Here is a 24039-nt window from a genome sequence, read left to right as displayed (position 1 = left end):
CTGTCTCTGTCTCTGTCTCCGTTTTCAAAATCAGATGTAAAAAGTGAGGCTTTTAAAGCCCTCCTTTCATGTGTGCCAGAGCCTAATACATTATCTCCTTTTATTTTGCCCTTTGTTTTTTCCGATTTAAACAGAATCAGACACAAACATCCATGTGTGTTTGTAAGAAAAGATTAAGATAAAATTGAGTAAGGATCTTCAGATCCATTTAATGTCTTTTACATATTGACTCTCCCTCATGAATTAAACATTTGCTAATGGTGCCAAGGAAAATTCTGTAATGGCAATAAGTTACCTCTCTGAGGCTTCTCCATATCTATTTTCCATGATTATTTTTTTCTGAGGAAAGATACAGTACTGTCTTTTCTGTCAAGACTCTTGTAAAAATTTGTCCATGTTGCCTCCTCTCTTATTCTCTGTCAAATTAAGTGGGACAGATTAATTCATCATATAGAGTTGGACCAAAATGAGAGTTTGGCTTTGACCTGGTGTGTTAAAAGTATTTGAAATGAAGTGTGCGTTTATTGTATGCTCCAGAAGTAACACCCTTCCTTGACTTTGTTCTACAGATGAAACACGAGCCATTCTTCTTGTTTGGCAGCAAGCTTGAAAAGAAAGTAGTGGGGAATATTATAAAAGAAAGAGTAAAAGGAGACATTCATGGAGATAAAGACATTACATCCAAACAAACTGAGCCGATACGAATTAAAATCTTTGAAGGAGGGTAAGAAAATATAACTGGAAATTTAAAGCTCAGCCTGTCATTTTAAAGACATTTGAAAATGAATATGAATGAATTAGAATGTGAACAGTCTCCTGTATTCTTGCCATGTCTTGTAGCTCCCAAGTCTCTTCTTTCTTGTGTATTTGTCAGTCTTAAAACACACTGCAGGGTACCTGTATACTCACTTTGGGCTCTACTTTGCTATTAAGACAATTGTTTTTCATCTGTGTGAGAGCACTCACTCAAAAGTATTACTTTAATTCCTTAAGTCATAAGGAAGTGGATGAACTGTTAACATTTTGATATTTTCTATGCCATTTATTTGTATCTAATGACTTCCATGAGGATGTGTTTCCGTTTTTAGGCACTATGTACTTCCACTCAATTGAATGGGTTGAGCAGGCGAGCTTAGTCTTATTCTGGTAATATTGTATTATTTACTAAGGTTGGATTTTGGAAATAAAATGTAAGATGCCAAAGAAATCTATGGCATCTAAGACTTATCCATAGATCTGTCATGTATGGTTGATAAAATAATATTTAATTTTACTATGGCAATCTATCACTCAAGTGAAAACAGAAACAAGTAACAAGGAGGGAAAACACAATTAACATTGTTTTGAGGCTTAAGAAAGTCGTTAGGAAAAGAAAATGAAATAGACGCTTGTCTCTGCATCATACTCTAAAATGGAAGATACTGTTAAGTTTCTTTTGCAGAGTTCTGACACAATGCAATTAGTTTGCCAGTTTTGTGTAGTCAGGTGGCTAAACAAGATGCGTTTTCCAGTCTTACCAAAATCAGACGGTCCCACAGCACTGTTTTACTGGGGTGACTAAATAGGTCAGGAGGGAGATGTGAGCAATTCATACATCCATTTTCTTCTCCTGGTAGTTTGTACCCTTTAAAATTCCAGTTGTCCGTCACTGACGTGTTTTTGTCTAAGATTGAACAACCTCCATGAAATTAGTTGCCTTTCTCTGTAGTCTGCAACACTGAATGAATATAGCCTACATCTTGCCTGAAAAACTGAAAAAGTTATTTTGGAGATTTTTATAGGTGTGCTGGCCCAGAAGCCCTTATCCTGACTGTTTTCTGTAGCTGTACCTTGTCCTAGTACCTAAGCCAGTAGACTGGCTTTACAAGAGTGACCCAAATTCTGTGATGAGCCTAAGTTTACAAGAAATTTAAAGAGCTGTTGCTTCAACTCACACCCATCTTTGAAGTATAAAATTTGCATGTTTCCCACTATGTACCATTTCTGAACTTGGATGACCCATCTGAAGATAGTCTGCCTTGATATAAGATGCATGTTGACAGGTCAGAAGAGTAAAAGTGTGTTAAGAAAAGCAACTTAAAGGGGACTTCAGATGAGTGTGAGCTGCAGCAGATCACTCTGTAAAAAACTTCTATCTAATGCTTCAAGAAATTTTGTGTAACTTACCTTAAGTTTTCTTGTACACCAATAAGGTTTATGAAAATATTTGAGTAAAATAATATCATTCACACTTCACCTAGAAATGTCTCCTAGTAATACTTGTCTATGTTTAGATACCCTTCGAGTAAAACAAAACGTGAAACCTTGATGTGCACAATAATTTCTGGAGTGGGGAGTACAAATAGTCTGTGCAATAGACTGAGACTTCCTCAGTAGAAACATAAAAACTGCAAAACTTCAGCAAATGAGGTGATGCAGTGTCAGTAGGTCCACTCTTTACTCACACATCATAACTTTATGGTACATTTTACAATAACTATTTGTGGAAGAATAGATTAATTCTTTCCATTCTAGACATTCATTTGGCTATTTTTTAAATCGATGTAATATACCTTAGATATTATTGTCATGTTTTGCATTGCTTTCTGTCCTGGTTATTGAATTTTTCCTTCTCTTCAAGTTATTGTTTATGACTTCTTAAAGCTAGTTTTTGACATGGGTGGGTTTCTATGCTTGCTTCTTCTTGGCTGTTTGCTGAGCTATTTTGTTCTTCCCTCTTCAAGCACATCTTCATCTTCTCTCAGCATGTGGTGCAATGAGCTGTATAGCAAATGTCTGTTGTCTTCATGTCACATTTTCTCCCCTGGAGAGACAAGCATGGATGGTCATATCTTGTTTCAGCAGTATATTTTCATTTTGGTTTTCGGTTTTCATGGGAAACGGGTTTCCTTAGGCTTTGTGATTGCTTTTGTTTCATAGGTGTGAAGAAGGTAATTAGCTGAGAAATATCTGTGGTTGTCTGCTTTTAGTTTGTAGGAAAGCCTGTCCACTTGGCAGGGCAGTGCAGCTCTGCAGCTGCCTTGTGCCAGTGGGGTGGATCATTCATATGGCAGCTAGGCAAAAAGCAGATAGCTGGGGCTGGGGATGAGTGAGAAGCTGAAGGAGCAGAATCAGAATTCTGCGGCAGAATTCTGAGGCAAAAAGTAGATCATAGAGTCATAGAATTGTTATGGTTGGAAAAGACCCCTAAGATCATTGAGTCCAACTGTCAGCCAGTACCACCAGATGTCACAGCACATCACCACCTTGCTGCAGAAGGCCCATCAAGAGCGTTTTGTAAGCATTGTAGCAGAGGAGTTTTGAAGGAAAACACTGCCCTCTGTGTTATTACCACTGGCAGGTGGCTTGATTCAAGTGAAATTACCTGAATCCTAAGATCTGCTTTCCATCATCTGTGACTGCAGATGTGACTGATGGGATATGAAGCAGTATTTCTCAAAGAAAAGCAGTAATTTGGAGTTCAGTACTTGCTGCAGTACAGTTAGTTATTAACGGTGTGCAAAGAAAGAAGGGACAGGACAAGTTATGCCTGCTCATCTGACACCTAGCTTAATGACTTTATCAGCTGACAGCAAGAATTCACAGTTTGCTTATGTTTGTACTTTCATATCTATCAGTAATAGACTCTAATTGAAAAACCCAAATAAAATAACATTTTGGATAGAAATTTCAGGACTCTGAGACTTGTTAATGCTTTTTAACTGAACAGTCCCATCTTAGTCAAACTCAGAGCAGCAGTGGCCACAGTCCTTATGTGGATGTTACATAGTAGGAAGGGGAAGTTACTCAAAGCTTTGAGAGAGGCTCAAGTTAGCAGTAAGATCAAATATTCCTGAGGTCTAAAAGGTCGTCATCAAATACTCAGACTTCCGGTCTTTTAGTTTTTGCTCCAGCCCTTCTTTAAATGTCAAGTTTGTGTGTGTCATTTCTCTTACAGTCATTGTTATGATGAAGCATACTTAAAGAGTCAAGGTCAGTTGTGGCCAAAACCCATCTCTATGAATGATGAAGAGACACATGTTTTATCATTGTCTTTGTGTCCAATGGGATCTGACAGGTGACAGAAGCCAGTGGAATGAGGTCAAGCAGAAGAAGAGCAGAGATGGAACAACAGAAAAGCACATGTAATAGCACAGCATTTATCTTACCAATATCAATCAGGGGTGGTATGGTAGAGTCCATCCCAGCAAAATCAGACTGTAAGGAGAGATGAAAAGAAGATAAAATAGCGGTATTTGTGGGAGAAAGCTTGGAGGTGGTTGATGAAGCAGTGGATAGAGAGATGACTAGCAGTGATTGGCATGTTCATATGAAGGAGAACCTGGGAAATGGGGCAGCCAGACAACCAAGATCCCAAAAATGTTGTACAGAAAACCTACTAGAGAGATGACTAAATATTAAATTACATTAGATTATGCCAGTTTTGCCCATGCTGCCAGGGACAATGAAGGAAATGGGAGAGGTACAACTTTTCTGGAAATGAGATGAAAAACTTGAATTTAGGCATCCACATTTGAAAGAGGAGCTAATGTCTTTAAAAGATAAGAAGAAGGACTTCAGAACAGGACACTGTTTTATGTTTTTCTAAGATATTAACTTCAGATTTTATATTACCCACAATATAGCTAAACATACGGGAAAGTGTTCATCTAGGAACAGCACACTTGAAAAAATGCTCCAGCTCTGTAACCCAAAAAACTACCACTTTTTCTTGTAGCGTTATCATCACAGTAACGGAATCTTTCACGCGGTTCTTTTTTTTATTTAAAGTACTGAATGTCAGTACCAACGATATTTTTTGGGCTGTGCATCCACAGAATGACTGAAAGTACTTTGTGCTGCTTAGGAAGAGGGCAGTGGAGCACAGAGGGCAGAAAAAATATTATTTCTCAGTTCTTGCACTTCCTGGATTTTACTTTAGATGAATGAGGATGGAATTCTTCCCCAAATGAATGCCCAGAAGTCTTCAAACTTCAGAACAGCCTGAGTAGATTCCTTAGACTCTTTTAGATTTCAGTATTAACAATCTAGCATGATAATAAAGGCAATGTACAGCTTTACTTAGATTTTCATATCTTACTTGTTTTCTAATTACACAGTATGTGATCAGCAAAAATAGCACAGAAAGCTTATGTCTGTGCTAAGAAAAAAATCACTGATAGCTTTCTTCAAAGTATCCATGTTTGACATATACCATTTTATTTCTAAAGCATCACATACCTGAGTGAACTCAACTCGTTGTCTCTTTAGGGTGTGATTTATGTTTGGGAATGTCAGGCATCTGTAATGTGAATGCATACATCCTTGCTTGTCATCCACATTCCCTTTATGCTTAATGGGAAGAAACAGGCATTTCCAGGATGTGATTTATCTGATCCCAAGGGATAAATACACTAAAATAGTTAAATGCACCATGCTGCAAAACAACACTGTTGTCAATTGTGGTAAATGTCTGTGCTGCACGAGACTACAGTGGGCTGAAATAAACCCAACCTGCAGGCTTACATTTGGAGTTGTGTCTATAGGAATGGTTGCTCATTGGTTTCCTGACAAGGTGTTTTTACTGTTCTCATACTGCAACCTGTTGGTCTCATATTGTTTAAATACATTGGGACCAATACATTCCCTGAAAGCCAAATACATTATGAGTTCCAGATTGAAAATTCAGTAGTTCCTTTGAACTTCCGTGAGTTTGCTTTGATAATGAGGATCAGATAAATTGAAGTGATGTTTGTATATGTATGAGACCTAGAGTCTGTATGACTTAAATACTTGCTCTCTTCCAACAGGTATAAATCAAATGAGGATTATGTCTATGTCAGAGGTCGTGGCCGAGGAAAGTACATTTGTGAAGAATGTGGCATTCGCTGTAAAAAGCCAAGCATGCTCAAAAAACATATCCGCACTCACACTGATGTCCGGCCTTATGTATGCAAGTTGTGCAATTTTGCCTTCAAAACTAAAGGTACTAGACCCTTTTTGCTGAGCTCTTGCCACTTCTGGAGCTATTTTGCCATCTGGGATCCAATCACCCATTGCAATCAAGGAGAGTATTTTCTTCAGAATAAAATTGTTGTGTTTGTAGATAGAGGACTGTATAAAAGAGTTTGTTCTCTTCTGTTTAATTGATCCAGGGATTTTGTAAGACTCTGAAACTCCTTGGATACTTCATTAAGACCTATAAGCTCTTGGCTGGTTCTTCTGTCTGCAGAGAAAATGTGGTAGCATAAGAACCCCCCTGAAAAATAATACTCTGCCAACATTGTTTCATGGTGCAAATTTTAATTGCAGCAACACTTAAATGCTACCAGGAGACCACACTTCTTATGACATAATGTAGAAGCAGAGCATCAGCTGCTGAGGAATACATGCCTTCACAGGCTTTACAGTGGGTCAGTTTCAAGTTTATAAATAATGTATGTCTCCCAGATGGGCCACTCCATCCACTGTGGCATTAATTATGAATAGAGATCTGATAGCTTCTGTTCACATGTATTTATCAGCACAGAAAAAAGCTTCCATTTGTCACCCTGAGGCCACAGATAATGATATTCTTTGGAATTCAGATTTGTGATGCAACCATCTCCTTGAAAGAAAAAATCCTTTCCTTGGTAACATTTCTTTGTAGCACAACCTAAATGAGCCTTACATTCTCAGTTTCTTACCTTCCCTTTGGCAGACAAAAGAAATGGATTCTGGTCCCAGTGCAGTGAAACTTAACTCAAAGGGGGAGAAAGGAAGCTGAAGGAAATTTCTCCCAAGATTCCAGTGCAGCTTCATGGTTGGTTTGAGGATTGAGAATTGTAATAGTTTCCATGACTCCAGCACTTCTTCCTGTGCCAAAGATGGGAATAGCTGATGGATGGTAGTAGACCCATCAGCCTAATTTAAGATGAGAACTTTCATGGGCATGTAGAGACAAAGGAGACAAGGAGCTGCTTGTTTGTAGTCGCAGGAGACCATCTGATGAGCTGTCCTTATATCACTGCTTACATTTGACATTGCTGGAGAAATGGGTCTTGAGGAGGGCCTTGAAGTACATGACAGTATTGTGGTTTTACAGCTGTGTTCAGAGAGGACATTCCAGGAAGAAGAGGTAGCATGGAAGAAAAAAAAAAAAGAGAAATTTCTTGCTGAGGCTGGCATTTCTGACAAAGAAGAAGAAACATGGGGGAGGTGGTTTCCTGTTGCACAAGAAGGGCATGAATAGCAAGAGACTAGGTTAGCCTTCGAAGTACAAGAACTGTTTAACTGGTGTATTACTGATTATAAGCAGTTGTCAGCCTCATAACTATTGTTGCTATTTTGCTGAGAGTTTGTAGGGGACAAATTTTTAGAGGTACTTAAGTTTTTAGTTTTTCTGAGCGTTTAGCCATCCAGAAGCATCAGTGGCCAAGTTGGCTTTTTCATACAGTGCACAGGCACAAGAAACTCCTACTGAGAAGGGAATTATTTGACCTAGCTGGAACTGAAAGTCAGAGAAGAGCCTGGCTTGTGAGTTTCTAAGCACACCTGCACTATCCACGTTTCAGTCTTCCTGCCCCAAGATAGCATGTGCCACAACACCATCTGGAGATGCTGGCTGGGGTCCTGGAAGAGTGTAAATGCATTTCCAGAAGGCTTTCCTTGAGCTAAGAACCATGTCTTGGTATTGGATTGGGTTTGCTTGTGCCATGCTTTCCCTTTTGGGTGTTCCAGATGAGACTGAGGTGGCAAGTGGATTAGAGTGATATTCTCCAGCTTGTGCTTTGTGCTTGAGATTCTTTGTCATGAAATGTCTCTTGGGGCCAGTCTCAACCCAGTTTTTTTAATCTGTGAAAAAACAGACCAAGACAGGCACTCCAGAAAGTCAATAATAGTCTAGTGTTAGATTGCTCCCTCAGGGGAATGGGAGATTTGCTTTCAAATCTCTGCTGTGTCTGGTTTAGATCTGTACTCTAAATCTGGGAGCTGAACCTGAATTTACCACATCCCATATGGGTGCTGTAAGCACAGCTCCTCTCAGTTCAGAGACTGCAATTATATGGTAAACTTGCATAGCTGTCTTTTTTTGTTAGGGTACTTTTGCTTCCAAATGCTTCAAATGCATGGAGCATTTGGGAACCATGTGCAAAGTAAAATGGGAGAGCCCTTACCTTGGAAGTGCCACTGTGTAAATGGGAGCATGAGCTCTGAATGGCTGCTGTGTTGTGGACTTACTTCGATATCTAGGCAGTCTGTACATATCATGAACAGTGAGTCCAGGAACAGATAACATCCAAAAGTGAGTTTTTTAGGGATGCCTAAATATCATGTAGAAAATTGGAGAGATGCCTATGTACCTCTCAGGCCCTGAGTTTATTTGAATTTTTTATTCTCTTAAGATATAAAAATGCACTCTCATTAAAACAGGCTCTGAGGCAATAGTCTAGATGACTCAGCCCTGTCTGTTGTTATGTTTTTTAAAGCTAAAACCCATCATTTGCAGCATAGTGGAGTTTAGATACACTAAAACCTTACTTGAAAAATCATCTTTGTTGTTGTCCTTTAATTACATTAATCTCTGATCCATAGGAAATCTGACAAAACATATGAAGTCTAAAGCACACATGAAAAAATGCTTGGAGCTTGGAGTATCAATGACATCTGTAGATGATGCTGAAACTGAAGAAGCAGGTATGTCAAAATGACTTAATTTAGTTGGAATAGCTTCATTCCGACTAAAGTATGGAAAGTATGGAATCTGCAAATGACTCATTGCACTTTGGCACAGTGATGGGCATGAGAAAATATATTACAAGTATTTGGGACATTTTTTAATTGAGAGTTAACTTTTTAATAAGCAGGAAGTAAAAGAAATAAATCCTATCTACTTGTCTGGTTTGTACTTTCTTTACATGAAGAAGCACTAGAAGTATGTCCTGTTGTCATCTGTCTTATACAAAGTTCCCAATCTTTCCACTTCAGATGTGAGAGGTGGCAACATTTAGTGAAGTTGCAAGGTAGTGTAGGATGAATTTGCTTTTGTACTTCAAGTGTAGAGTTTTAAGGTCTCATTTTGAAAAATATATGGTTTTAATCGACGAGGAATGCAGCCATCCTAGATGAAATGCATCCAGCGATGGCAGTGAGTGTTCTGGGTGGGGAATGGTTGTGGCCTGAGAGGTGGGATGTGTGCTAATCACTTGGACTTGCTGTGGTTGTTTCAGAAAATATGGAGGACATGCAGCAGGAGGCAGAGAAGAGCAGCAACCTGGCAGGGCTGTCAGCAGAGCACCAGTTTTCTGATGCGGAGGAATCTGATGGCGAGGATGGCGATGACAATGATGATGATGATGAAGATGAGGATGATTTTGATGATACTCAGGGAGACTCGACACCAAAAACCAGATCAAGAAGCACCAGCCCGCAGCCCCCCCGGTTCTCCTCCCTGTCAGTGAACTCAGCTGGGGCATCACAGGGGCCTTCCCCTGAGGGCTCCCTTTCTGTGGGACACTCTTCCCTCATCAGTTACTTGGTCACCTTACCTAGCATTCAGGTTACTCAGCTTATAACACCAAGTGACTCCTGTGAAGACACACAAATGACGGAGTATCAGAGGTTTTTCCAGAGTAAGAGTACAGATTCAGAGCCCGATAAAGACAGATTGGACATACCCACCTGCATGGATGAGGATTACACGCTTTCATTAGATCCCAGTTCTTCTCCAAGGGACCTCTCACCTTCCAGTCAACAATCGTCACCTGGCTACGATTCTTCACCCTACAGAGATAACTCACCAAAGAGGTATTTAATGCCAAAAGGGGATTTGTCACCCAGAAGGCATCTGTCACCCCGAAGAGATATTTCACCCATGAGGCACCTTTCCCCACGGAAGGAAGCTGTGCTGAGGAGAGAGTTATCACCAAGACGGGACGTGTCACCAAGACGTCACCTATCGCCAAGGAGACCAATGTCACCAGGGAAAGATGTGTCTGTTCGAAGAGATTTGTCTCCCAGGCGAGAGAGGAGATATATGGCCTCCGTCAGAGCGGCATCTCCCCGGAGGGGCTTGTACCATAATCCAGCATTGTCCATGGGTCAATATTTGCAGTCTGAATCTATTCCAGTGGGACATTCAGTAAGTATGAAAGAATATTTTCATTCCTCTTGTCAAAAACTGTTATCTTACTGAATTTGTGCATTTCAGAAATCTTTCCAGCTTTGTGGAAGAAGAAGGCATAAACTTTGGGCCTTGATGGGAAGTCCTGGAACAAATGCAAGAAATTTGGAATAGACAGGGACCAAGTCAGGATGCTGATTCATTTAGATGCTCTAGAGTCAGCCTAAGCAGCAAGTGTTCCCTTGGTAGAATAGTAGCTCCATCAACTTCAATGAAATAAGGCTGGTTTGCATTTTCTGCCTCCATATTCATTATATATATAAAAATTATACATATATATGTGTATGCGCGTATGTGTATATATGTATGTATGTATATATGTATGTATGTATGTATGTATAATTTTTAAATGGTCCAGAAGGCTTACATGGTTTTTGAGGCTTGCTTCTGCACTGTAAAAAATCATGGACTTCCTGGGCTCTCCGGTGAGATCAAGCCAAGATCAAGGCTTAAAGCCCTGTTTTTGCGGTATGGTGCCCATCACTGAGTATTGTTTAATGGAATAAAAATGCTGAGGTAATGGAGCCTCTTAGAAAAGCAGAGTGCACACTGAAATCAGGATCTGTGGCTGGAATTTAAAGGATATTATCGTGTGAGAGGAGCAGGCAGCTGTCTGCCCCACTGGGTGGAAATATGCAAAACTTGTGCAGCTGCTGTAGGTGCTCTTCCCTTTTGGTAAGTCAGCTCTCAGAAACTGCCAGATTGGCACTTTTGACCAGCCCTAGCATTCACAAAACACTCCCTCCACAACCAGATTACATCTGCAGAGGTAAGGGATGGCTTTGCTAGGTGTGAATTCACTTATTACTTATTATGCTTCCCTCACCATGTTGCTGTTGTGGCTACCCTCTCACTGCCTGCCTGTGTGTGGGTTCAATGTGGGTGAGCTGTGACAGTCTCAGATTACCTCAGAGCTCCTTGCTCCCTGCTCTTCTTCTGGCTGGCCTATTCTCCCTTCTTCCTCATTTCCAGTCTTCATGTAATCTTCGCAGCGTTCCTTTGTGGAGGAGAATTGAACCCTGAGCTCATACAGTCAGCATTTCTCAACTCTGGTGTGATTTTCTCCGTAGAGTCAGGCTAATGTGTTATCTGCTCCCAGGAATGGAATCAGGGATGCACCTGGGCAAAGATGGTTGGAGCAGAGGTGGATCAGAAAGAGCTGAGATGCTGCTAGCCTGGCAGACCCAAAAGTGATTTCTTAGCATTCTGGGGGTATAAGAGAAAGCTGCAACTTGAGTGGCCATATTTATAGGAGAGAGCAACACAGGTACTTCTCCCATATCTTAGACATGGCCCCATGACCTAGTCAGTTGTTCAGGAGGGCACTGGAGACAGGTGACTCTCTACTCAAGGTCTCAAATGGTCCTTGAGAAAGGGCGTGCTGAAACCCTGCTGCACCCCCACAGGAGCAATCACTGCCCAGCTGAGAGAGGATACAAATCCCACCAGCAGTTCTACTGACTATGGGAGGAAGCACAAGTGGGGGAAGAGTCGCCAGTTTAACCAATCATGATGTCTTAGTATCCAATGAACGGGATCGTATGGGGTTCTACAGCTGCCACTGTGCAGGGTGCCCCAGTCCCCCATGTCCCACATGAGACGCACTGGCACCCTGTAGTAAAGATTTTGGATGTGTAATGATGCTAGCAAAAGTGTATGTTAGCAGTCATCCTTGGCCATCTGACATTATCTTGCTGTAATATTTTTCTTACCTGTTATGCGCACCTTCCAGCAAGGGATTTAGCACATTGTAAGGACTCTCTTAGCACTTCTCACTCCTTCTTTTGAAAAGTTCACCATGCCAGATGGATGCTTACCGTTTTTTGAGGTAGAGTCAGGCATGTGGCAGTGAAAAACACAATGTAAAAATCAATTATCTTACAGAAAGCATCAGTAACTTGAGTATTGTGAGAGAGAAGGCCAGACCTCAGTAGAGTCACTACAGCCTGAATACAGGAGGCATCACTGGAAGCAGAGCCTAGGCAAATTTAAAGGAAAAAAATGACAAGCGAGGATAATGGCCCATCGCAACAAATGACTGCAAGAGAGGACAGACGGATTCCTCGTCTCTTGATGCCTCTCTGGAAAACATACTTCAGCCAAACACTAAACAAGCTTAAGTGAAACACAAGTTATTATACTCAGCATGTGGAAAGACATATAACACCTGAGCTTGCTATAAATGAAAGCTGTCAGAGAAGAAAAAGGAAAAAAGATTGGTTTTCAATTTTTAGCGTAGTGAAATCCAGCAAACCAGAACATCATTACCAGCTGCATTGGTGATGCACGTGCCAGTTTTACAATCTTAAGATACTTTAGGAGCTGCATTGGGTTCCCAGTCGTTGCAGGAATAAAGGCAGTTTTGTGCTGCCAGTGCTTGCAGTTCCCACAAGAGTCCAGTTTTCCTCCTTCTCAGCTGAAATGGATGTATTTGCTGTAGTCTCTTTGGCCAGTGCTGGTCTAGTTGCCCTTCATCTAGCTTCCTGTTGAATGTCCATGCACTTTGGTGGTCTTGTGCAAAAGGCCTGTAAAGTGCTCTGGCATTGAAAGCACCGCACAGAAAGCAATTAAAATTATTTGTTTAGGAAGTAGAAAAGAGCATGGTGAAAGTAAATATTTTTTTTAAGATTGTATAAAAATACAAGAAAATGCACACTTTTTTTTTCCTTTGGCAGTCAATAACAGGATACACTCTTGCAACAAAATAGTCTCTCTAAAGTAGCCTAAGTCTCTAGTGTAGGCTGGGTCACAACTTGGCTTTGACAAGTTAAATTGGTGTCTTTAAAATTAATGCCAGATATCTTCTGCTCTCTAAATACATTCGGGATCTTCTGTCAATGCCAGAGGTTACTTTCCTTACTGAGGAGGCTGATGGCATTATCAAAGGACACAGACTCTCCTTACCAGTCATCTTCTGCCAGTCATGAGAGAAAGAGACTGAATAAGAAGTCGTCATTTGTTCACCTTGAGTGACTCTCTTTTAGCATTTTAGTTGGGATCAAGCTCTCATATGTTTTGTGCTTTGACTCACATTTTCAGATCAGTCTTGGAGTAAGTGGCCTGTATTTTTGTCAGATGGAAATAAACTGAAGATGTGCACCAGGAGGGCAGCAGGTGCACTTCAACTGTGAGTGGCCATTCAAGTGACTGCAAAGAAGCCACATAGGGTTAATCTGAAGCAACCTTCCCTTCCAAACCCACAACGCTTGCATTGTGAATATGGAATCCAGCACAGTTTTCACTCCATTCCTGCTTGTCCCAACCCTTAGTACACCCTGCTACTTCCCAGTGCAGACCAGAACCTTTGCCTCTTCTTCCAGGCATAGACACAATGGATCGAGAAGGTGCCTTGCTGTGAGTGGTACAGACTTGTCTCTCACAACTATTTTAGCTTCTAAGCATTAGTGGACTTAGCTTGTGTTGCCATCTTGTTGCTCATCTCATTCATTTTGAAGTCTGAAGCCTGTCTTGATATATTCAGAAGGGCTGAAGGGAATTAGGTACCTCTATGACCACTTGAAAATTGATAGGACTTAATGTCCTTTGATCATCCCAAACATGGATATTAAATCCCTTCCCGAACACTTACTACTTTATCATCTTGAGTGAAATGCAATCTTATACAGAGAACCAGATAATTCTGAATTCCAGGTAAACTGTAAATAGGTTCACTGGTACATCTGGGCTACTGTGGTGCATTCTCTGTAGGGCTGCAAATTGAGCTGATCCTGAAAGTGAAGGTCATATGGAGTTACAGTCACTTTATTACACATCGTGTCTTTCAGGAGCCACATTCGTAATATGCTCTGCTCCTGATTTTCACTGTAGAGTTCGGTATTTTGTGCTTTTTAACTTAAAAATACCTCAAGTACATTATGACATGCTAATCAGAGAGACTGTTTTTCACCCAACATGTTTTTGCAAGCTGTGGTCTGAGGCTGCCCAGAGGATGTCTGTGAAGGGTGCTTGGCTTTGAAATGTGATCTTCCTCTTAATCTCCCACAGCCTGATTTGGGTGATGTACCAGATACAGGGTAAACCCTATCTCATCCCTGAGGCATTGACTTGTGAAGCTGGATATGGCTTTGCTCAGGGCTGTGATGTGGCAGTCTAGCTTTGTGACCAGGTTAGAGCATTTAGTGAAAAGCTGCTACGGAATACTGTTGCTTGGGAAATTATATGTCACCTGGAGTTGAAGGGAAATATGCTAAACTGTAACAAATGAGAATTAATGGGAAATGAACTGGCTTCCCATCACCTGACAAAGAGAAGAGCTCAGCTCACAGCACTGGCAGCAACTCGTTCTGAGTGCACTGCAAAAAGATACTGTGACTTCCTGCACTGTGCTCTGTGATCTATTACTTGCCCTGCCAGCTGAAGAAAGTCTTTGGATTTTCAGGATGCTTGTTGAAAAAAGACAGTTTTTCCCTGTGAATATGTGTGTCTGCTTGTAGAAATGAAAATGCTAGATATTGGTAAGGAAATGAAAGCAGGGTAAGAGGTAGGAACAGTTGCTAGTGATTGTAACCATTTGTGTTACCTGTTTCCAAACCTACCTGCCAGAGCTAGAGAAAACAATCCAGTATGTGCCCAGCCAGGGTTGGAAGGTATCCAGTGACATGCAAACACTGTCAATGTTGCCTATGTTAAAACTGGGCATACGAGACATATATTGGAGGATGCTGCAGATCTTAAAGCACACAGCAGTCTCTATAGCCACCTTTGTCCAACAAGGACAGACTCTTGCTCTATTCCCTTATGAAACTCTGTCAGGGTAAAGTATGAAGTCAATGTCTTTCTCAGTTAGAGATTTGTATGTGACTAGGTTTATTCTTTGATGAGTTTTATTCTCTTGTTTTGCTCAATTTCCCTTAGCCCAAGTTCACATCAGATGTAATAGTAATAAATGTCATGGTGTAGGAAACATCCAAAAGGACAATATGTCTGAGAAACTGGTTGACAGACCAAAGATGGGAAAAAAAAATAGGGGGCAAGCAGCTGTGCAGAGGTGAAGTTAGTGACAGGAAGGACTGACAGGGTAGGTGAACTGTCTTGTGGCTTGGCAACTGCAGTTTATTTTGTACAGTTTTCCCCATTCAGCAATATAATGTGCTGTCACTGTGCTGTCTTATGACAGTTTCTCTTTTATGAGACTCAAGCGTCTCATTTTCTGAATAGGAAAATTCCCAACATAGATTAGTCTCTGAATAATATCTCTGAAGTTCGACTCTGATGATTATGGGTCACCCTTTCCTGTCTCAACATTGATTTATATTAAACAGGACAAAGCATCTGAGCACAGTGCGATGGAGGCCTTGGGTAGCACAGAAACTGAATCTTTAATTCCCCCTAAACCAGCTCCCTGGGATGGGATCAAGAGGTTGCTTAATGCCTTGAGAGCTAGGATTTCCCAGCAGTGAAGCGCTGCCACTGTAATGCATTGGCATTTAGCAGCACAATCCTCGGGCTGCCACACCAAGGCTGTGGTAGCATCACAGCTCTGGGGCAATTGATCCATATTTGGTCAATTTACAGAGCAGAGATGAGTGTTCTCATTCACTTAATTTCATATGAGAGTCCCTGAGAGCTGTGTGTCCAGATCCCACATATAATTATGAAAATGTCATCCTGCACTTCATCATTACTCTTCTGGTCAGCAATAAATGATACTCAATCATCAGATAGCAAACAAAATTTAAAACTTAAGAATGAAAAAAAGGAACCCAAAAGCCCAGGGCGTATTTAACACTGAGTGGAGATGGAGCTATTAATTCTTCCAAGGCAGGAACTAATGGGAAGGCAGTGAAAATGTCAATATTGCGAGATTGGCTTTTATTAGCCATCACAAAATCCCCCATTCTTCTCAATCCCATTATGAGTTGGTGAGTCTCCCTGGGACAGAATCATCACTTTTGCTCACAGCTGATGCCTGTGCTTTTGTTATTATTTATTGTTTACGCAGCAGATAAGCCAGAGGGGTGCTCCATTGTCTCAATGAGTAGAAAAAATTGTGTCTTCATTGCACAGGGACACTTGAACTTGCATGGAAATACCCACCTGCTTTCACCAAGGATTGGGTAAAGCTCCCAGGGAGCAAGTGCCTTCTGTGGGGCTCTAGAGCAGATTTTTCAGAAGGCAGTAAATATATTTTTCAGAAGGCAGTCAGATATTCCCTGTTATGCCAAGCAGTGGTGGTGAGCAGGGGATGTTCCAATGTGTATTTCTCTGCAATTAAGTTTAAATACCAGCATAGTTTTCCAAAATAGAGGTAAGATGGATCTCCTACCAAATTTCTCCTGGGGAATGAAAATCTACCCCAAATTCAGTTCAGAATTTCAGTTGAATATAATACCCTCCACTTCCTGACCTAAATTGCTGCATTGTGTGGCTGAACTCTGTAAACTAGCCACTGCCTTTCACCTCAGAGGCATGAGCCCTGTAGGGCTGAGCTAAGCAAAACCTCTACTGTTGTTTGGATATGCAATTAGTGGAGTTTTCCAAATGCTTTGGGATCTGTCTGGATGAAAGGTGCTTCATGAATGGGAGGTTGTATTAGACAGGAAAGCAGATAGGTGGTTTGGCAGCCAGACAAGAATTCTGCTAGTAGCAGCGCTGACATATCTTTTTTTTTTTCCTTCTGCTTACAGAGGAGGGGGTTGTCTCAGGCACCTTACTTCAACGTATATGGAGAAAAAGGAGGCATGGAACATCGCAGGTCTAGCCTGTTCCCAGAAGGTCCGAGCGACTACGTCTTCAGTCATCTTCCACTACACTCCCAGCAACAGATCCGAGCACCTATCCCCATGATGCCTATTGGGGGTATCCAGATGGTCCATTCAGTCCCCGTGGCCCTTTCAGGTTTACATTCTCCGTCCACTCTGGCCCTGCAGAGGGAGGTCTCTGAGGAGAAGCAAAGAGTAACTGCGGAAGCCCTTACAAAAGAATCGTATAGTATTTCTAAGCACCATGAGAAACGTACCTCTCTGCACAGCTTGCACCCCGCTGCTCCCCCCAGCGCCCCCTCCTCGCCGCTGCTGTTGCTGGCGCAGAGCACATCCGAGGACAGTGTCGTGGCTACCGAGAGGGAGCAGGAGGAGAACATACAGACTTGTACAAAAGCCATAGCCTCTCTGCGAATCGCCACAGAAGAAGCCGTTCTGCACGGGGCGGAGCAGCTGCAGAGGCCTTCTGAGCCTCACCAGAAACCCTTAGAAAGTGCACATTTTAGCATTAAACACTTTAGTGGATCTGAGCCGGGCCAGCCCTGTGCCTCAGCCACCCATCCTGACTTGCACGGTGGTGAACGGGACAGTTTTGGTACATCACAGACTGCGCTAGCCCATCCCACCTTTTACAGCAAGAGCTTTGTGGACGTCCAGCAGCTGGGCTTTCACAGCAGGAGCGACCCCCCATCAAGCACACAGGAAAGGAAAGATCCGTCATCCGAGAAGAGCAAGCCACATTGATCTGAGATGCATGGAGACTTTCGCCCATACATTTATCCCACTTTTTTTTTTTTTTTTTCTAGAGATAGAAAAAGTATTCAACTTTACAGCATGCCTGTTCTAAGTTACAGTAGTTTGCTATTATATATACTTTTGTTATATCAAAAGAATTAGATAAAGTAACAAGTCATCATGAACCTGACCAAAACTAAATTTGAAATTCTTATTGGGTCTGGTACTTTTAAATTGTACAGATGTTTGTGCCTTTTCTTTACTTTGCTTATATTCTTATAAGCATTTTTTTAGCAGTAATTTGTACATATTTTAGAATTTGTGTATCTGCTTTGTAATAAATGTAATTTCTTTCCTTTTTTGGACACTTGGATCTAAATGATGTAAAACAGAACAGCATCAATATATGTGAGGTTGCACTAAAACATATTTTTATATGATTAAAACTGAACAGCTTTTATGTACAGCTCTGATTCTGTAATACTAATATTTATTTACTTTGTTTCATAAATTGTAAATTTTTTTCTTAATGTTGTGGATTGCTTTTCTATGTGAAGCATGGGATTTACTGTTGCGTAATTAGAACAAAATGTATATTGTAAAACAAGATATTTAAACTAGAGTATCTTATCTTATTCTGCACTTATGCATTAGTTAAAAAAAAAAAAGAGATAAAAGATGTATCAGTCAGTTCTTAACTCTTGTAATTTTTTTTGTCTCTTGTTTGCCGGATTGACTATAACTTAAGTGCTGATTGTGATTTTAAACCGATAGTACCGTAAAGCATTAAAGTAAAACTGTGCTATTGTGAGTTTTTTCAAAGCTTTATAAAACAGTTATAAATATATTAAAAGTATTTGGTCTTATGTGAACATGTTGATCTATATACTCCTTAAAAAGCTATGGGAAAACATTCCACCCCATGTAAATATGTGCATCAGTGGTGCCATCTGTGTAGCTCACCGGGACCGGCAGGATTTGCTATGCTGGTGCTTCCGGGAGCGGGACCGGGCCACTGCTGACTGCCAGAGGGCAGAGCCCAGCAGCGTCCTGACCCACTCCCTGGCCTCCAGCAGCGGGGTGGCAAGGCCCCTACGGCCGCATGGGGCAGGGAGAGGAGCTGGCCTGCTGGCTGGACACACGGCGCCCTGCCGAGCCTGGCAGTCCCCTGCTCCTGAGGGCTGACCAAGGGCCATAGGTGTCACGGAGAAGTGTCCTGGAGCGTCAGAGAGGGGTTTGGAGAGGAGAAAAAGGTGTTTCCTTGCACTTGAACTCCAGAGCTGGCCACTCCCTACTGCAATACCTGTGCCAGCTTCGGGGGAGGCTGCTGTTCTGTCCTGTTCCGTCCTGTCCTGTGGACGGAGGTGTGTGGTGCTGCCGGCGAGGCAGAGAGCGCCGCCACCCCGGCCTCTTCTGAAATGGGTTTCATGGGCAAGAAAGTCATAGTCTTCCAGTGTAGGGTCTCCATCTTGAGCAAGGTTTGCTCCAGAGGGAAGGGAGGAGGAGCCCGGGCTTGTGTTTGAACGCGTGTGGTGGGTTACCACTTCCACCAGCAGCATGCGTGCATGCACGCACGCACACACACACACACTCAAACACACGCATGCATACGCACAGATGAAAGAAACCAACGACCTGGATTATATTTTGTGCTATTTAGTGGATTATAAATCTGTGAAAACAAGTTTGTATATTGAAAATACATCTAAGGAGTGTTCTTTAAAAAGAAATAAATATACAGTTACATGCATGAGGTGTCTAGTTTCCATGTGTTCTTTGAATTTTCCAAGTTTGTTGGTGTTCCGGCATTCTGCACAAGAAGCACCCTTAAAAATGTGAGTGGTAGTGAAAAATGTGGACCATATATTGGCTTTCTCACATATTATCAAACCAAACCAGCTTATTTCTCCAGTAGTACCCTGTGGGGGCAGAGCCACAGGTGGCGTGTTGTTGCAATTCTAGCATGATGGCATATGATTAGTGTAATACCATAATGGACGGTGACCGCTTCTAAACATTAAAGGTTAGCTTCTCATACCCATTGCAATGCTCTGCCTTTATTCCAGATCATTGTGGTAACTTTGCCAAGATAAGCGTATGCCAGAAAACTGGCTCATCTCAGACCGGAGAGAGGAGAAACAGTATATGTAGTTGGAGACGAGCAGCCTGTTGGATCATGCTTCCATAAAAAAGGAGAACTCAATTATCCATTTTAAATAAACAAGCTCCATCTGATAAAAGCCTCTCTCCTCCTGGGCTTCATGGCTGTATTGAGAACAAAATGCTCTGCACAATGATCAGCTAATCAGGTAATCATAGATATTTTATTAAAAGGGAACCAGGCAACCCCTGATGGTAAATGCTCTATTAACATTGCCTTTGTAAGCAACCCTCTTACTGTGGGAGTTACCTCTGACTTGTTTGATTATTTTAATTAATTTGCAGCTGCAATTTGCCATCCACCTTCTCAGCCTCGGGGCATTTTTTTTTTTTTTTTTTTTAATAATTCGTGAGCAAGTATCACTGAAATTACATGTGATATTTTTGGGTTACAATGGAGCAATGCTGAAGAGGTTTCAGGTACTTACAATCTTAATTTTATTTTCTTAATGAGTTAATGTATATACAATGCTTTGAAAAAAAAACATATCCTCATACAAGGCCTAGGCATCAATGATGACTTTTCATGCTTTAGAAAGGGTGTGGAGGAAAAATGGCAAACACGTCTGACAAAATTTTCCCAGGTGTGAGCAATTTTCAGAATCAGCGTAGCAAGCACAACAACTGGGAGTGGGAATGGGGGGCAAATAATTCCATGAGCTCTCTGCCTGCGCTTCCCAGTGCAGCCCCGCTCCAAGCTGCCTGCGGAGATGATGGTGTGGGGCTGTTTGTGCCCCGCTGTGATGAGCCTACGGCTTCAGCTTCCCTGCTGGGAGAAGGCAGCTGCATGGCTCCCTGCTGGGAATGGCCGTGTCCGGGCGGGACTGGAGCTGCCTGTGTGAAGCAGCCCCTGCGAGGGTGAAGGGGAGGGAGTTCCTCCACAATTCTCGGTGGAGTGGATGCACAGGGGTCTCTTCAGACCAAAACATGTAACCCTGAGCTCTCTGATGTAAACGTTCTGTGTTTTTAAAAGGGGTGAAAAGAAGGGATTTAACAGGGCTCTCTGGAATAATCTGCAGAACCGAACAAGGATCCTTGTATGCAATGTGCTAAAAAAGTTCCACGTCAGGAATATAATTACCTATTATATTGTTGAAGGAGGTTATAATTTTCTGTGAAGATCCATATTTCTTTTCTGTAAAGCACAAGGGAAATACAGATGCTCTGGCAAGCTCTATTTTCTTCCCCCAGAATACTGTCACCAGGGTCACTTCAGGACTTAGTCGTGTCAGCAAGACAGAGGGTGTATCAATCTCATATAACTGCCTGCACAATCCTCTCACGAAGCTTTAGATTCTGACTCAGGGTAGTAACTCCATCACATGTTAAAAACTTCTATGTGGTCTTCCCCACTGCAGGACACACTGCCAGCAGTGAATGATAATTAGCACCAATAAAGGGCATCATTAACTATAACAGACCCATATGAAGTCAAGGGACTTAAGTACAAAACTTTCATTTCAAGAATGATGCAATAAACTCCCATTTAACCCTAGAGGCACCTCAGTTTACAAGATGCTCTGCCTTGTTTGAAGCTCTTCGCTGCTTTTGGGCATGAGGTGAACTTCTCTACTTGGAACTGCTTCCCACCTCTTCCCCTGCCACATTGACGTGGACACCAGAAAGTATGTATTTCTGGCCCTAGATCCTCCAAGGGACCTGCTCTACTGAGTGGGTCTTTGAAAATTCCTGACATGTGACAAAATATGCTTCCCTCTTGAATTATACTGGCCAATATATTGGCAAGTTCCATCATCACCTCTTAACAGATTAGTTTAATGATTTGGTCCCCATTTATGGGTATCTAAAAAAAAATGCCCAAACGCCCCAAATCTGTGTTGAAACTGGCTAGATCAATATCTCCAGTCTCCTAGAAGAGTGCCCAAAAGTGCCCCACATGAAGTTTTTTCTCTCCTGCTGAAGTTCTCCTACTGTGAAACAAAATATTCGAGATTCACTGGATCATCAATACTGTAGGCTATTGTCCCCAAGAAGAAGAGCTGTTGGATGTGCCCTGCTCAGTAGGAAGAGAGCTGCCTGGAAAGCTGGTGAGTAGAGTGGTGTGACAGAAACTTAGAAGGACAAGGACTGAGTTCAAGCAGCTCTCTGCCCAAAGTCTTCTAGACAGCTTGGAGAGCACAGTTTCCAAGCCTGCTTTCTGCTTAGCATCCAGTTCCTGTCTGCGATGGCTGACTCTCTTATGTCCAGTGGAGGCAGGCCAAAATTTAAAATTCTGGGCTTCAGAGTGAGGGACAAATCCCAAAAGTTAGGTTTTAGAGTGCCTGAATCCTTTATTGGGTTTTGCACTAAATAGCTCAGGGAGAACAAGCCTTATAGATTTATTTCATTGTCCAGTGGAACAAGTCAATGGGAGTTATCCTTTTAAGTCATTTCGCCACCCCTGAAAATCTCAATCGATATTCTTTAAAGAATGTCCTTAAAGTAAATCCAGGATATTCAATGCAAAACCTGCACAGTACATCCTATATTTCAGTCTAGACACTATTTTGGTGTGGGTGGGTTTTTTGGGGGTTTTTTTTTTGGTTTTTTTTTTTTTTTTTTCTTTCCAGTTAAAATGCCTGCATGAAAAAATCAGAAGTCTGTGTACTAATTGAGTTTATTACAGTGACAATATTCCTGTGCCCTTTTCTCAAACACAGATTACACACACTCAACAGAGACCCTGAGCATATGCTTACTGTAAGGTCAGTTTAAGATGAAAATTCTGGATGGCTTGACTTGTTCTGCAATTATTCTTGGGGTCTTTACATATGCTACATCTGTCACGTATGTTTGTCACTATCTTTAATATTCCTGCTTTTAACTGGGTTTGAAACCACTGCTAGCACCAGGAACGTGGGAGACAGTTTTCATTGAGAAATGTTTGGCTCTAGCCCCTGTGATGATGCCTACATGAGATACAATAAGCTGATTTGTTGTGTGTGCACAAGTCTTTTCCAAGTGACTGTGCTTGGTTACAAAAACTCTTTATAAGAGTTTCTTTAATTTGTGAGTATAGAGGTGGCCTGTACATATGTGTAGGGTTTTAGTAGGCATATGATAGAAGTTAAGGACATGTCTCTATCTTTTCATACAAGATAACTTTAAGCAGAGGCAGAACTGAATTAAACTCACCCTAGGGAGCAAAGACCATGAGCCACAAGTGTCCCCATAAAGGACAAACTGCTATCTCTCCATGCTGGCAAGTGTCTGCACAAGGTGCCTTGGTGTCATTTCCCCTGAGCTTTAAGAAACACGGATGGCCTTCTATTGCACTGTTCATTGCTGTGTATGTTGCAAAATCATGTCCTACAGGCAAGCTTCTTACCCACAGCATATCAGGCACCACTGCACCTCTGCTGTAGGGCGGCCAGGGGACTCTGGGAGGCTAACACCTCCAAGGTCTATTCAAGCATACAAATAGCCTACGAGATCTGCTTGCAGGCTGGACTGCAGGCTGGTGGGAGCAGTGGTAGAAGAAAACAACAGTTTGCTGAAAACCAGAAAAATTTTCTGCTCTAGTGAGTTTTTTTACTTTTCTGCATTGTATGAATATTCATTCTGAAGCTGACATGTCGAGGGGAGCTTGGTCAGCAGGAGGCTTAATAATAAAAATAATTTTAAAAAAAAGCCAAACAATGTTACTATATAAACTGCCTTTTTGGATACCTTCCTGATGAGTGACATCTCTGCACTGACAGGAGTGCTGCAAAGCGAAACAGCCGGGATGAATATGCATGGCAGCACACAGCCCCATGAGCACCCAGTGAGCTGCAGAAAGCCAGTGCAGGCAGATCCAGCTCTGTACTGAAGAACAGTATTACTTTTCCCCCATCTCCTGCCAGAATATAAGAAGAGGCTGACACCCTCCCATAGAAATTAATGGAGTTTCCACATTCATTTTAACAGCAGGAGGTGTAGTCTCTGAAGGCTCGTTTCCATGAGGTGATGAGAAATCTTGCTGCTAGAGTTGCAGAGGAATGTCAGAGTACTTGGCATTTTGCCGTTTCAACCTCTTTCGTTCCCATCTGTTCCTAGAGAAGCAAAAAAGTCTTTGCCTGGTTCAGATGTGCTCTGCCAGGGCCTTGGGGGGCAGCCGTGGGGGGAGGTGGTCCCTGAATGTCCTTTTTTCTGCTTTAAATACCCTGAATCCTCTGAGCACATTAGCCCATTAGCAGTAGCCTGCAAGGCAAAGGAAGGCTTGGGGGGAACCTGTGTGCTTATTCTTCCTAAGCAGGTATACACTTAAAATCTCTAGAGGGCTATTTGAAAGAGTGACTC

The 24039-nt window shown here is 41.9% G+C and overlaps 1 protein-coding gene across 8 annotated transcripts in view; it reads left to right on the top strand.

The window, feature by feature from the left end:
- HIVEP2 (HIVEP zinc finger 2) overlaps window positions 1-17713 on the top strand; it is a 135654-nt gene extending 117941 nt beyond the window's left edge. For all 8 annotated transcript variants that reach the window (XM_040057506.2, XM_040057514.2, XM_040057511.2 and 5 more), the window contains 5 exons: window positions 570-724; window positions 5790-5965; window positions 8554-8655; window positions 9189-10099; window positions 16789-17713. In XM_040057506.2, the coding sequence (XP_039913440.1) occupies window positions 570-724; window positions 5790-5965; window positions 8554-8655; window positions 9189-10099; window positions 16789-17607 (2163 nt within the window). In that variant the 3' untranslated portion in view covers window positions 17608-17713. The remainder of the gene's footprint in view (window positions 1-569; window positions 725-5789; window positions 5966-8553; window positions 8656-9188; window positions 10100-16788) is intronic.
- The last annotated feature ends 6326 nt before the right edge of the window (window positions 17714-24039 follow it).

The sequence above is a fragment of the Hirundo rustica genome, chromosome 3 (assembly GCF_015227805.2).
Source record: "Hirundo rustica isolate bHirRus1 chromosome 3, bHirRus1.pri.v3, whole genome shotgun sequence".
Classification (NCBI taxonomy): Eukaryota; Metazoa; Chordata; class Aves; order Passeriformes; family Hirundinidae; genus Hirundo; species Hirundo rustica.
Note: the sequence above shows the minus strand (reverse complement) of the source record. Positions and strands in the feature narration are given on the sequence as shown.